This window comes from Anguilla anguilla, chromosome 1 (assembly GCF_013347855.1).
Source record: "Anguilla anguilla isolate fAngAng1 chromosome 1, fAngAng1.pri, whole genome shotgun sequence".
Classification (NCBI taxonomy): domain Eukaryota; kingdom Metazoa; phylum Chordata; class Actinopteri; order Anguilliformes; family Anguillidae; genus Anguilla; species Anguilla anguilla.
Window position 1 is genome coordinate 63937015 of NC_049201.1, and position 12790 is coordinate 63949804.

At 45.3% G+C, this 12790-nt stretch overlaps 1 protein-coding gene across 5 annotated transcripts in view; it reads right to left on the reverse strand.

Annotated features, from left to right (window-relative positions):
* Positions 1 to 12790, reverse strand: part of LOC118211016 (DNA-binding protein SATB1) — a 54031-nt gene that overhangs the window by 3868 nt on the left and 37373 nt on the right. For all 5 annotated transcript variants that reach the window (XM_035387706.1, XM_035387662.1, XM_035387673.1 and 2 more), the window contains 2 exons: positions 12446 to 12517; positions 11096 to 11251 (listed from right to left, as the gene is read on the reverse strand). In XM_035387706.1, coding sequence (XP_035243597.1) covers positions 11096 to 11251; positions 12446 to 12517 — 228 coding nt within the window. The remainder of the gene's footprint in view (positions 1 to 11095; positions 11252 to 12445; positions 12518 to 12790) is intronic.

Consider the following 12790-nt stretch of genomic DNA (forward strand, 5'->3'; position numbering starts at 1 on the left):
AGCATACGTATTGTGTGATACAGGAGATGTAGGAGAGCTTGAGAGCACTGACAGGGAGAAAGCGAACAGAACTGGCGGCAGTTTGCGGGAGGACTGAGGAGACGGGCTTGGTGGAATTGTTGCGAGCTTAAATCCAGAGTGAGGCACACGTCATTAAGCTGGGCCCTGAACCTGAAATGCTTGAGGAAATATTCAGCTGTATAAATTGATAATGTGGAAAGTGTACTGCCCTGGATATGGGGTGCCTGCTAAGTGAATGAATTATGTAGCGATGCGATGAGAAAGGGCAGGAGTGACCAAGCACAACTGTGTGGGAGAAGGTGAGTGTGAGAGGGGGAACAGTGCATAAGTGTTGGGGAGAGGTGGAGAGAAAAGAGGAAGAATAGTGGGAAAGAAAGATGGATGAGGATACTGTGAGGGAGGAGTACGGAAGAAAGAGGGTGACGAGCGTGTGAGAAAGATGAAGATGGGCAGTAAGAAGGGGGAAGGCCTCACTCGAGGAGAGGTGTGGGATTGAGAGAGGAAGTTCAGCTGCCGGGCGGCTGGCTGTGTGACAGACTAGTGGCGTAATCTCTGGGCCAGAAAGCGGCAGCACCTTTCATTTTCACACACCACTCTGACACTCCCAGAGCCAGCTGCCAATCACACTGCTGCCGGCCAGATCAGCCTCAACCACACACACGCACACACAAACAAACACACAGGAGTGCACACACGTGCACACACACACATACAAACAAACACACAGGCATGCAGATGAAAGCACAAACACACGCACATATACAAACACACAGGCATGCACACACAAGCACAGACACAAACAAACACATGCACACTCACACATACAAACAAACACACACGGGCATGCAGACGCAATCACAGACACATGCACACATACAAACACACACACAGGCATGCACATGCACGCACGCCATTGCAAAACCACAAACACACACATGCACACACTCACACGCACGCAAACAGACACACGTGTTCACGCACACACACGTAGATGGTCGAAAGGAGGCTGTGAGAAAGAGAGGAGGGGAGCTCCATGTTAAGACACTGTTCTTTGGCCATGTCTTCTTCCATTTGCATGCAGTGGGAACTGGGGTGTGCTCATCTGATGTCAGTCGGTTCAGGGGACCAACAGGTAATGAGGTAATCTAAGCCCACACACACACACACCCACACGCCCACGCACACGCACACACAACCCAGCTGGATTAAAGAGGCATGCAGGCTGCAAGGTCTAAGCAAACCAAACTAAACCATGAAAGTGGATTCCACTTTGATGCCGTGATCCCTGGAATTAAATCAAGTACACTTCCAATTCAAAGAGGCCCGTACATAAATGCAACTATAATTATGGTATCATTGGCTCAGGTCAAAGGTCATGGGCTGTTCTTGCATAAGGTGGAAAAGAACATGATTGACAGTCAAATCAAGCCCTCAGCAGTCTTGGACATTAAAATTAGACTCTACCACCTACACTACACATTTCACATCTGATAAGGATTTAATGCATTAAATATATTCAGTACTGCAAGTATATGCCAACTTGCAACATGAATCAAGAATCAACAGATTCTCTTACAGGTAGTTGCCTATAACAACAAAGCCATTCATTGTTACCTATAAACAACAAAGTCCCAAATCGAGACATGGCTGGAATATGAAAGAATACCACATTTGATTAAACAATTTATGTTACGGGAGGGGGCAACATTTCCCAATCATGACATTTGATTTTCTGCTGTATCCATTATACACTGTCAGTTGCTGTTAAGTCTTTGCTCACAGAAACCTGTCTCTGAATAGGAGATAAATAATTTAAACACATTCATCTTTTCTTATCCACCCAGGGCGAAGAGACACTAATATGATCAAATGCACGCAAGAGCAACACCAGAACAAACCCTGACAGGAGAAAACAAGACAAATATGGGCACGGAGCACAATCTTTCTAAAAGGAGTACCTCGATTTTAGTCATTCCAAAAAGTTAATTCCAAAAAGTGAACCTCCTGATGTGGAGTTCCTAGGCCCTGTTCATCATCAGGACAGAGGTCAAAAGGTACACATTTACAGGGTGGTAAACCTTTCAGCAGCCACACACAGAAAAGCACGAACTCCATTGTATAGCGGTGTATAAATAGCAATGTGGCGTTCAGATAAAAATATTTCTCTGGGAACACAATGGCTGAATTCATGCGCGAGATTCACCCGCGCACGGTGTGTGCGTGTGTGTGTGTGAAACAGAGTGACAGACACACATGCAGAGAGAGAGAGAGAGAGAGAGACTGACTGAGTCACAAGCTGCCAATGAGTGGACAGGCCCTGCTCTGTCAGAGAACAGCCTGTTATTCACAACCTTTCCAACACGGACGCACATTAGTGCATTAATAAACAGGTCAGTGTGCTGAGGACCCACACAGGAAAAATGGCCGCACAGTCCCTCAGCTGTCATTCCAGGTCTGAAAACACTTTCTTCTAATCAAATTTCTCCATTATCAGCAAACTGTCCCCAACACTGTCATCAACTGCTGCCCTTAGCAACAAGGCTTAGGAACTTTGCAGAATTTTGGTTCTGAAGGAAACAAATGTTTAAAAAGATTCTATTTTTTGTTTTTGGATATTATTTCAGATTTAGTGTACATTTTCAATTATATATGTACAGACATGTCTGATGACCTGCTTGCATTATAATGGGCGGTATAGGGACATTCGCAAGGAAAACTTACATTTCAAGTAACTCCAAAGTAGACTGTAGAGTGGCGTTATGCCTCAAAATGTTGCATGTGTGTCTATTACCTAATTATTACTATTACTTTTAAAAATAACATTAAATATTATTTTCACGGTACAACCTGCTTTTCAGTTGCATGAAGTGTATTTGTAGCTTTGAACCACAAATCCATGAACACCCTTAAACTAGCCATTGCAAAGCAGGCAGGTCATCAGAAAGTAAGCAACTAAAACACCCTCTGGTGCATACCCAAACTGTCTGGGCTAACCAAAGATGGATACAAAAATGAAATATAAAAAACCCCAGAAAGTTAACTTTCAATGCTTGGAAAATTTAGTTAAATTAGTTCTCTCATCATGAAACTACTTACAACTGTCAAAAAAAATGGCTTAAAAAAAGTGAATGGCTCATATATGCTTATGTCTAATTGAAGTTTTCAAGAAGAGCTTCAGTAAAAAAATTTAACATAACCCCTCGATCAATGTTTTCAGTCGAAACGATCAGGAGTGTAGCGAATCAACGGCACTTTGAGAGCTGATTTTCAAATGTTTGGTCCAGCTAGTTGATTTTCACAGCTACGCCTCAGGTACTTATTATACTTCACGCAAATTGACAAAGTCTGTTCTTTCCAGACGACAGAGCTCTGGGAAGGGCAGCTGCCCGATTACAGCATTAGTTTCTCTGTAAACATTTGAATGTAAACAAAAGGACGGGAAATGTTTGGAAATCAAGTTGTTTCAAAGTTAGATTCACATCATTGTTATTGGCATACTTCAGCTAGTCCGCAGTAAATGCGGTCGCATAGGAGAGAGACAAACATCTCCATGTCACAACTAGGAACAAATGGGTAACAGACAAAGCTTTATTGTTTTTTTTCCCTTCTTGATCCTGGCAGCGGCCCAGCTCCAGCAGACAATGTTATGCAGATAAATTCAAAAGATAATATGGTTGGTTCAAACCTGTTATTCCCCGCAAACAGCTCTGCACAGTTACGTGTGCTGTGTTGGAAATATGCAGCGGGCACTCATTGTGTCCATCTGCTGACAGAGAAATATTAATGCACACTTGCCTGTGTTCTCACAGCATATGCGAATCTCCTGCAACAATAAGCAAACACATGCTGAAAATAGACTGAAACGGACGCATTTTGTGGAAATCGTATTATGCAAATAAAACTGCTCTAAGCTGATATTCAAATTTTTCTTGGCGGAGGGCGAAGGCATCGAACGCAAAGATGGCCCCTTAAAACTTAAAACAATCAGACCCATGCGAGCGGGCCCAATACTGATGTTCAGGTAGACAACCCTGTTAACTACACTGGCCATTGGTACAAGGCACGTATCAGTAAATCTGTACTACCCCTGTATTATCCATCAGGATTAAGACAAAAAAATGTTTGCATCAAACTGAGAAAAGCATACAAAAAGCTCAGATAAAAAAGGCAAAGATATTCCACTCATAGAGAAGCAGTTGATTTCCTACATGCAATGCTCCGCCCAGGTCATCCAACCACAGTTCACTTCCTCTGAGTTACTGATCCCCAAAGGTGATACCAGATGCGAAAGTTCAAATCTACATTAAAGGGAAATGCATATTTCACCACGTAATACAACTGCAGAAATATTCTTAATGCTTCTAAAAGGTTGTGTGGTGTTTCTACAACCTGCAGAGTTCTTAACTGCAAATAAAGACTTAGTTTCCAACTGTTTTCTTTTAGATTGTGCTCTCTTTACAGAATACTTAAATACTGCAAACACTGAGTTTCAATTACATACGTTCTACACATTTCCCTTATATCCACCCACAGCCTTTAAACAATTTTCAAATGCCATGAAATGCAGCTCATATCAGAGTGAACATTCACGTGTTAAATTCTACGGCACAATGATTCAATCATTTTTAACCTTTAACATCCCTCTTTAGATTGGTTATGGATCAGCTTTAATAAAGCAGTAAAGGCAGGAGTGTTCATGCTGCTGTTGCTGTGTATCTCTGCATGTATGAACATCTGTTCAGCTGAAACAAACAGCATGTTATTCTGCTCCTCTGCCCTGAAAGTGTGACACATGAAGTAGGGACCTAACGTAGTCCCGTGGTGCACACCAGCTGGGGACTGTGTGAAGTCAACACGTTTGGGTTGAAGGTCATGACCTCTCACATCACAATGGGGATTCAGCGTCTCCCACAGATGGAGATCGAGCAGTTCCCATGTACAGCGTGTTCATGCTGGGAGCACCAGCCTGCAAAACCATGCTTACACACACACACACACACACACACACATACAAATGCACACACGGTGCCACTATTTTTAATCCATAACTTTCTCTTCACACGACTTCCTGCAATTTTTATGTCGATAAGTTTAGCTTTGCTAATGTGAACAATTGGCACAACATTCATTCCCTTCCAACCCCAAAAAAAGAGAAAAGAATAAAAAAGAAAAAATATGTTTTGGAAGAACAGCAAGGGGTTGGCTGCATACAATTCAGGACCGCAAATGCATTTAAAATAATTTACAATGGGGGGGGGGTGGCATTTCTGAGATACATCGGATTACGTTCTTTGAGAAGCGCCAGCAAAAGAGGTACTGATCTAAACAAAGGCGTAAATTGTGTGATTTCGTGCGGAGGAGCCATTTGATGATGGGCATTAACGTTGCGCCTTAGATTAATTATACCTTTATTGTGGGGTTTGATAATTGGATACAGACAGCTAGCAGCTGTCTCTGGATCTCTGTGTGGCACTGCAGCTCTACTCTCTCCATCACCGCAGGGCCAGGCAGGTAGAACTGCACACAAGACCAATCACTCACTTGTGAGGAAGAGAAATAAAGGCTGCTGACCCTGAACTGAAGCACGTTGAGTAAAATCAAGCACTTAAAACCAGCTTTACAACAGCTTAAGATGCTATTTCAACAAATAAACCTCTCTGAACCAAAGCATAGACTTCGCAAATCAATGCTGGAATTACACAAAGGAGGGCAAAATCTGCTAATTCCAATGTGCAATTAAATTGGAGGCATTATATTTTTATTTTCATACACTATATCTTCAGTCTATGTTCAGTTTCATTTTACTGTAAATAAAAAGATACAATTTTTTGCAAGTTGCAGTGGTTTTAAGCAAATTGCATTTTCAAATTAAGTGTAGAAATTAAACTGATTTTAGTTTGTCAAACAGCAAAAATATAATAATTTAAATTTAGAAAAGGGATTGAGTAAAATTATATTGAATATTTGAAACAAAAATAATTCAGTGTCAATGTATCAATATTAAAAATTTTTTTTTTTAAACATCTGCTGTATACAATTTAATGATTACAATCTTTTTTTAATCAGTATGAAAGGAAATGTGTATCTTACTGCACATGGTTTTCCAAGAGCTCAACTCAGTGGCTACACAGAGGAGATTACAATGCAACGCAATGCAAGATATTTTTGCGAGTGTTCTGTCAAAGAGAAACTTCCAAAATAGGCAAAGAAAAAATAGGTGAGAACAAAATGGACAATATTTTCCCCTTCCTTTCTCACAACATGTGGTTTTGATTTGAGAGAAAATGAACAAGCTGTTTGTGGTTAAACTGTCTAATCGGCTGTTATCAGGCTTGCAGCGCTCTCTCAAGATTTACAGGATATATCAGCTTCTGTGTCACCGAGGGGGGGGGGGGGGAGGAAGGACGGAGGGAGAGTAAAGAAGTGAGAGGGAGACGAAGGGCCAGAGAGAGGGGGGAGAGGGAGGGGGGGGGGGGGAGGGGGCGATACTGAGTGAGCCGTCAGAGAGAGAGAGAGAGAGAGAGAGAGGAGGGGAGCGAGGGAAGGGAAGGAAAGGAGGAGGGAGGGAGGGGCGAGGCGCGGGGCTCGGACGGCTCTCCCCGACGCGGCCGCTTCCCGCGCTGCATCTGCCGGGGCCGCTAGCCGCAGTTAAATTGAAATATTTCACAGCGTGTGTCAGAAGCATGCAGAATGGTAATTATGACAGATCTGATTAAGCGGGCGAGTCGGGGGCTGGGCGAGCGGCTCCGGGCTGCAGGTGCGACCTTGTGCATTCCTGCGTGTGTAAATAAAATTAATTACAAGCATGGGGGCGCGCGGCGCGTGACATCGGCGCGCGCGGGGAGTCCCACGGGGGGGACCCTAATGGAATATTTTCCCGGAGTCTAATAATACAGTTGGTATTGACTTGAGGTAATTAGGGGGATCATTAAAGCGGTTTTCCCGGCGTATTTGCCTGCCTGATCAGATTAGCGAGAATGGGACTCAGAACAAGCCCTGTGTGGTCTGCTAGAGGAGGCAGAGAGAGAGAGAGGCTACGAAATCGCGGGCGCAGCCGTCGGCTGTGCGCTCACGCACGGATCGCACGCCCGAAACCTGTCCCGTTCGGCCGGGAGAGAGGGAGACAAGGTCAGAGGGAGGAGGGATGCAGGGGAAAAGGGAGGACAGAGGAAGGAAAAAAGGGAAAAACTAAGAGTTTTGGGAGCAAACGAGGATAAAATAATGCTAGGGACTGCTCTGTCTATTATACGGGGGAAAGAAAGATCATTTCATGGGCAGATTGCTTTTTGGGAAATATTTCATAGAGGAAATTAATTATTCAGAGGTCCGGCTCTCTGGTTCAAGAAACTGTGCCTTCAATAAAACAGGGAACAGTGTCTTTTGCAGTCGTTACCATGGAAACCTAATAACCAAGCAGGCAGATAAATAAATAAATCAATTAATAAGGCAGCCACGGCCTCCCCCCCTTGCTCCCTTCAGGTATTGCTTCTCACGCCGCCTTCTTCTCCCTGGCTCCCAGGAGAAACACTGAAGTTTTTGCAAAGCGTAAACAACTCCAACCACAGTAAAAACATCAAGTTCACCCTTTTCTGGTAAAGAAGCAGACGCAAGACTTCCCCCTGGACTGCCTGTGATCCCACCCTACGGCGCGTCTGTTTGAATTCCCTTAAAGAACAGGCTCCGCTTTTCGCACAGGCACCGCGCCCCCTCTCTCATTCGCATTTCACACCGGTTTTTCCTTCTCTCCCAAATTCGCACAGCGTGCCAATCAGCGTACCTCCGCCACAGACCACAGCACACCTGCCTCTGCCACGTGACCGCGCGGCCGCGGCGACAAACAGGGACACGCCAGGCCACATTCGCACGGGCCCGACGAGCTCAGCGCACGGGGGAGCGGCGGGGCCTGGCGCAGCTGTGCCCTGCTCGGGACGAGCAGCGGCCTGTGGGCCGAAGGCATCCGTCCGCTCTGCGCGTTCGAGATGAGAAGCGCTCCTGAATAAAGAGGCCGTGCGACAGAACCAACTGCGTGAGGCGCAGGACGTGTGCACAAGAGAAACGCGCACCGGAGTCGACTGGCTCAATCGAATGAAGGATTTGCATCGCAGCTCGTCAAATCACGGCTGAACGCGTGTGGATTGGCTTAGCCGACAGCCAGAAGCATGAGCAACAAACCCAAATGAGCATTCGAGAAATCCAACCCCCCCACAAACAGAAAACTACCCCCCACGAACAGAAAACTACCCCCCACGAACAGAAATTGGAACGCAGCATAGGAAAATATGAAAGTGAATAAATAAAGTGGTAAAATGAAGTAATGTTAATATGTACTGCAGTACTATAAAATTAATATAAAGGCAGTGGCAAATACATTCAAAATATCCGAATCAAAAAGTAGTTCTACAACTTTTTTTTTTTGCAACTACTGCGTATTAGGCAGGTTATTTAAGGTAATTTACTGTATAATATTTATATTTTTTGCCATTTTCTAAACAACTAAATTCATTACTCAAACTGTAACAAACTAACTGAAATGCATAATTTTTTTTTTAAATGGCTAGTCGAAAAACTGATGTTCAAATGCCAGTCTGCAAATTGTCTCTGCAAGCCAAGCACGTTATTTACATCGCGTTACACTGTTCAGAAAGACGCAGAACGGGATGCGCGTTTGATCGACTGCATGCGCGCGCGTCTGTTTTGGAAACAAGAGGCCAGGCTGTGTGCGCACGCATGTGTGAATGCATGTGTGCGTACGTGCATGCTCACATGCGTCGGCGTGAAGGGACACAAAAGGCTGGGAACGGGGGGAGCGCGCGCGCGCGTTTGTTTCAGACACGGGGGGACGGCCGAGCGCTTCCTCCCCAAGGCTGCGGACCAGCGAGACCGTCCCTCGCCCCCGGAGAGAAGCGTAGCGGGCACTCCGTGACAGATGGCGCTGCTCCCCCCCCCCCCCCCCCGCCACCTCTGCACACACCCCCCTCCCTCACACCAGATCAGTGACATTCTGTCTCATTAGAGCCGTGCTAATTAGCGCAGCCTCTTCCAGGGGGGAGGCCCGCGCGCCGCACCGGTCACTCCGAGGGATCCCGGGCGTGTCGGCGGACGCCGTGTGATCTCACGCGCGCTCGATCACAGGCCGCCAGGACGCGCGGCGAGGCCCGAACCCGGGCGCCCGCTCTCACTCGCGCCGCCGAGCGCTCCCCCGAACGGCGGGAGCGACAGAACGGCTCTCTCCAGGAGGGAGGTCTGCCGCTCAGAGGGTTACAGACGCCATCTTCCCCGCGCGCCATGGCAGTGGAGCCAAAAGAAAAAGAAAAAGGAAAAAAAAAGGAGTTTACGTCGAGACAAAAAATTTTAAATGTTCCATTTACCTCCTTCACTTGCATAGCCAAAATCTTTTTTTTTTTTAATTTGCAAAAAGCAAGGGGGATTTAATCCAACTCCATCAAAGAAGAATAAAGTGCTCTGTTGTTGCTAAGTGAGTGTGTGAGGTAACAAAGCCCCCCCCCATACACACACACACCCCACCCCTCCCCCTTCTCTCGGAGGGGCACTGCCACGCAGCAGCTTGTGTGCCAATCCCTCATCTCCTGCACCGCGGGGCTCCTGGATTCCTCCGCTGCGCAGCCAATCAGACGCAGGCCGCCGCGCCCCCCAACCCCTCCCCCGGCCGGCGAGCGGGCCCAGACCCCCGCTGACCCGCCAACGCCATCGGCCACCCGCCGCCAGACTGCTCAGTCTGCGTCGGGACGTCCAGCCGGTGCCCCCGCGGGCCGGGCGGGGTACCAGCTGCCCAGGGAGTGCACATTACGAGATGGAGCCGGAGATAACTGCTCTCCCAGGCCCCCTTTCAGCCGCGTAATTAGCAGGATCCTTATCTGCCGCTCAATTCACATTCACACCAGACATGAATGGAGCGAGAGCCCTGAGAGGCACAGAGGAATCCTGGGTTCCCCCCCCCCCCCTCTCTCTCTATCTCACAAATGATCACTTGACAAGAAAACCTTCAGAATTAATGCAAGGGTTGTCCTTCCCCCCCCCCCCCCCCACCGCCCTCGCTCTCTGTCTTTGAACTCGTTAACAAAAACAGTGGTTTGTGCATCAAACTGCAATTTAGTAAAACAAAGGTATCTGGTGCTATAATCAGCTCCATCAGCAAAACCCACTGATACTTTCAGATAATTTGAGCCTTTTAAGCAAATTAATTTTTAAAAAAATTTTTTTGTTAAATGTGATTCTGAAAATGTTAAACTGTGCACATATGGATATATGAAACCTTCATAAAAACTGTAATTAAAGAAATGTGCAGCAAGCCCATTATTACAGATTTAAACAGACAGTAATTTCTCTCTCACAGGCCCTTATTCAGCTATGGGTAAGATAACAGTGTCTGCTGGACTGAAAGCCACGCAGAACTAAGCTCATATAAACACGTTTGTTTTATGTTGAAACATCGTCTGGTGTTCTCAAGCCCACAATAAAGGAGACATATGTCATTGCGTAAATTATTACTCTGAAAGTGATCGAGGGTTTTGCCAAATACTCCCCCATTTCACCTCTGTGAGTACCGCGTATCTCAAAGAGGAAAATCCCTAATGCTAGTAATCATTGTAATGAACATCTAGGTTTTTCTTCTTTTTTTTTTTTTTAAAAGAACAGTTTTAGATAATGTCGAAGGGCGGCTGCCAAAAGCCTGTATCTCGAGGATGCATGGGCAACGACGCCGTCTCAAGTCTTCTTCAACAAATGCCAATAAAGCTGCCCAAAAATTCAACCCATAAGTTGAACCGCACATCATTCCACTAAAATCAACCATTGTTCTCATAAGTTCACCCAAGTAAAAAATTAACTAACAATAGTTTCATTAAGATTGACAGCTACTACAGTTTAACTTCATATCAAAAAATGGAAACCCTGACTAATTCCACAGAAAGAACTTCATGCTGACATTTGGTTCTAGTGGTTCAAGCTTTCTGGCTTCACGAGGCTTCAGTAAGAAGATGGTGCTTTCTTCAACTCATTATTGCAGAGAAAGAGTCACGCCCTCTGCCAGCTCCACCTGCGTGTGGGTCCATACCTGACTCTTGGAGGCGGCCACCTTAGCGAAGAGAGCCTGAGAGACCTTGGCACGTTTCATCTCCTGCTGGATCTCGTCGTAGATGGAGGCATTGATGTTCAGCACGCAACTCTCCACTTTTCCATTCCATTCAGTGGGGATTGGGGAGGGCTTCACCTGGCCAGGGAACAGAGCAGGATTAATGCTCAGCTTGGTCCAACACCAGCTTCTGAACACAGCACTGGTAAAGTCAGTTTGTACAGGAGTAATAAAAAGTTCTTCACAACACTTCTGAAACACCAGTCAAAATCTCAATTTTACAGTTACATAACAGGACTGGGGGAAAAAGAGAAAGAATTCCTTAAAACGGCCTGGTCAAAAAAGTATTCAAAACCACTTTTTTTAATAAAATGACGTGGGTATGAAAATTACTTGGGTATGGAGGACGTTTTTCTGTAACATCTCTAGGTCCTCACTAAAGTTGTAATTCAATCTAGCTGCATTTGACCTCAACCTTTAATGAAGTATTTAAGCAATCAATCTTTCTTTAGCCTGCAAGAGCACTCGAATATGTATGTTGTGAAAAGTTCAAGAAAAACCATACAAGCATTCAAGACCGTCTGAGAATACAGCTGTATAAAATATGAAATCCAGCTGAATCAGTTCTATGTTCCGAGCTTGAAATTTGATAAGGCAGGTAGCAACCGAGCAGCGTCTCGCCATTTAATTTCAAAGATGTTAATGATGCTCTCGGTTTCTCTAACCCACACCTTACTTGTCTCAAGGAAAAATCTGTATACACCAACACACTACCCACAGGACTGACATTAATGAGGAAAGACAGAGAGGATAAAACGATGTGCGTTATTAAAACTCTGTCCACCTCCAGCCTGTATTTTCTGACTTTCAGAGCATCTGGCATTGCTTCCATTCCATAAAGAATACAGCTCATGCCATCGGCTTGTAAATCCCATGCTGAGAAATAAATTACTTTGCAGAGGCTTGATATTTTGGCTCTCTCACACACACACACACACACACATATAAAAAAATCTAATAACCAATCAATACAAATCAATACAGAGGAACTCCAAGTTTGATTCTGTCTCAAATAATTAAACAGTCAGCAGCATTCAAGATGTTCTACAGCCATTCAATAATAGCAGCATTTCTCAGTTCACACCCGCCATCAGCATTTCATTTTGGAGCACACACTCACTTTTCAGACCGCAATTCAACCTATTCAAACAGCACGGGAAAGGGAGGAATCAGCCCAGGGCTTGAGTTACAGGACAGACTGGAAGAGTCAGTGGAAGATTTGCCTCTGCACATGTGGGTGGGGAGAAGCAGTGGGGGAACAGCTTTACTCACAGGAGAGATGCCCACTGGGATTCTAGGATTCCAGTCCTCGGGCCTCACATTATTACACTCGTCTCTTCTGGGCTGAAGGGGAACGGAACCAAGTTAGTGAGGAAACAAAAGATTGTCCATTAAAGTAATGAAACACAACTAGTCAACATTTCTGCTCTACCACGATGAATGCAAATGAGTACATGTCAAACTTTCTGGGGGACCAAGCAGTCTGCGCTACGTAAGTGAGCCTGAACCTTTCCCTCATTCTTAGTTCTTCAAAATATGAATGATTATATGGTCTTCAAAGTGTAAAGTCCACTTATACAGAGGTATAACATTTCATATTCTGGAATTCTCCAAGTA